At 37.4% G+C, this 923-nt stretch overlaps 1 protein-coding gene across 1 annotated transcript in view; it reads right to left on the bottom strand.

Annotated features, from left to right (window-relative positions):
• Positions 1-238: 238 nt before the first annotated feature.
• LOC105539428 (zinc finger protein 845-like) overlaps positions 239-923 on the bottom strand; it is a 22,498-nt gene continuing 21,813 nt past the window's right edge. The window contains exon 11 of the mRNA XM_011979720.1: positions 239-900. Coding sequence (XP_011835110.1) covers positions 670-900 — 231 coding nt within the window. The 3' untranslated portion in view covers positions 239-669. The remainder of the gene's footprint in view (positions 901-923) is intronic.

Consider the following 923-nt stretch of genomic DNA (forward strand, 5'->3'; position numbering starts at 1 on the left):
CATTTGGAACAATCATCTCAAAAATGAATTTTCTGATGTTCCTCAAGGAGTGACCTCGAACTGAAGACCTTGCCACACTTATGACATTTGTAAAGGTATCTCTCCCGTATGGATTCTCTGATGTCTAATGAGGTGTGAACGTGAAGTAAAGGCTTTGCCACAATCATCACACTTGTGAGGTTTCTATCCTCTATGAATTCTTGTTTTGCGTAAGATGAAGCTTGACTGAAGACCTTGCCACAATCATGACATTTGTAAGGTTTCTCTACTGTATGAGTTTGCCGATGAACTGCAAGGTATGAACAATGTCTGAAAAATTTGCCACATTTATCACACTTTTAAAATCTCTCTTCATTACGGATTCTCCAATGATTTGCAATGGTTGTAATATTACTGAAGACTTTGTGACAATCATTACATTAGTAAAGTTTCTCTACACCATGGATTTCCTGATGGTAAGTGTTGACTACCCACCAAAAGCTTTGCCACACTCATTACACTTGTACAGTTTCTCTCCAGTGTGAATTCTAGTATGTTGTGTCAGCTGTGAATCATGCCCAAAATCCTTATCACAAACTCTTACATTTGTAAGCTTTCTCTCCAGTATGAATTCTCCTGTCTTTTGAGACTTGATTTGCAACTGTAAACTTTGTCACATGCTTCACATTTCTAATGCTTCTCTCCAGTATGAATTCTATGATGACGTGCAAGCTTTGCTTTTCGATTAAAAACCTTACCACATTCATCACACTTGTAAGGTTTCTCTCCAGTATGAATTGTCTTATGAATTACGAGGACTGAATTGTGACGGAAGGTTTTACCACACTCATTACACTTGTAAGGTTTCTCTCCAGTATGAATTCTATGATGACATGCAAGGTGTGCTTGTTGATTAAAAACCTTACCACATTTATTACACTTGT

Source organism: Mandrillus leucophaeus, unplaced genomic scaffold (assembly GCF_000951045.1).
Source record: "Mandrillus leucophaeus isolate KB7577 unplaced genomic scaffold, Mleu.le_1.0 Scaffold104, whole genome shotgun sequence".
NCBI classification, from domain to species: Eukaryota; Metazoa; Chordata; class Mammalia; order Primates; family Cercopithecidae; genus Mandrillus; species Mandrillus leucophaeus.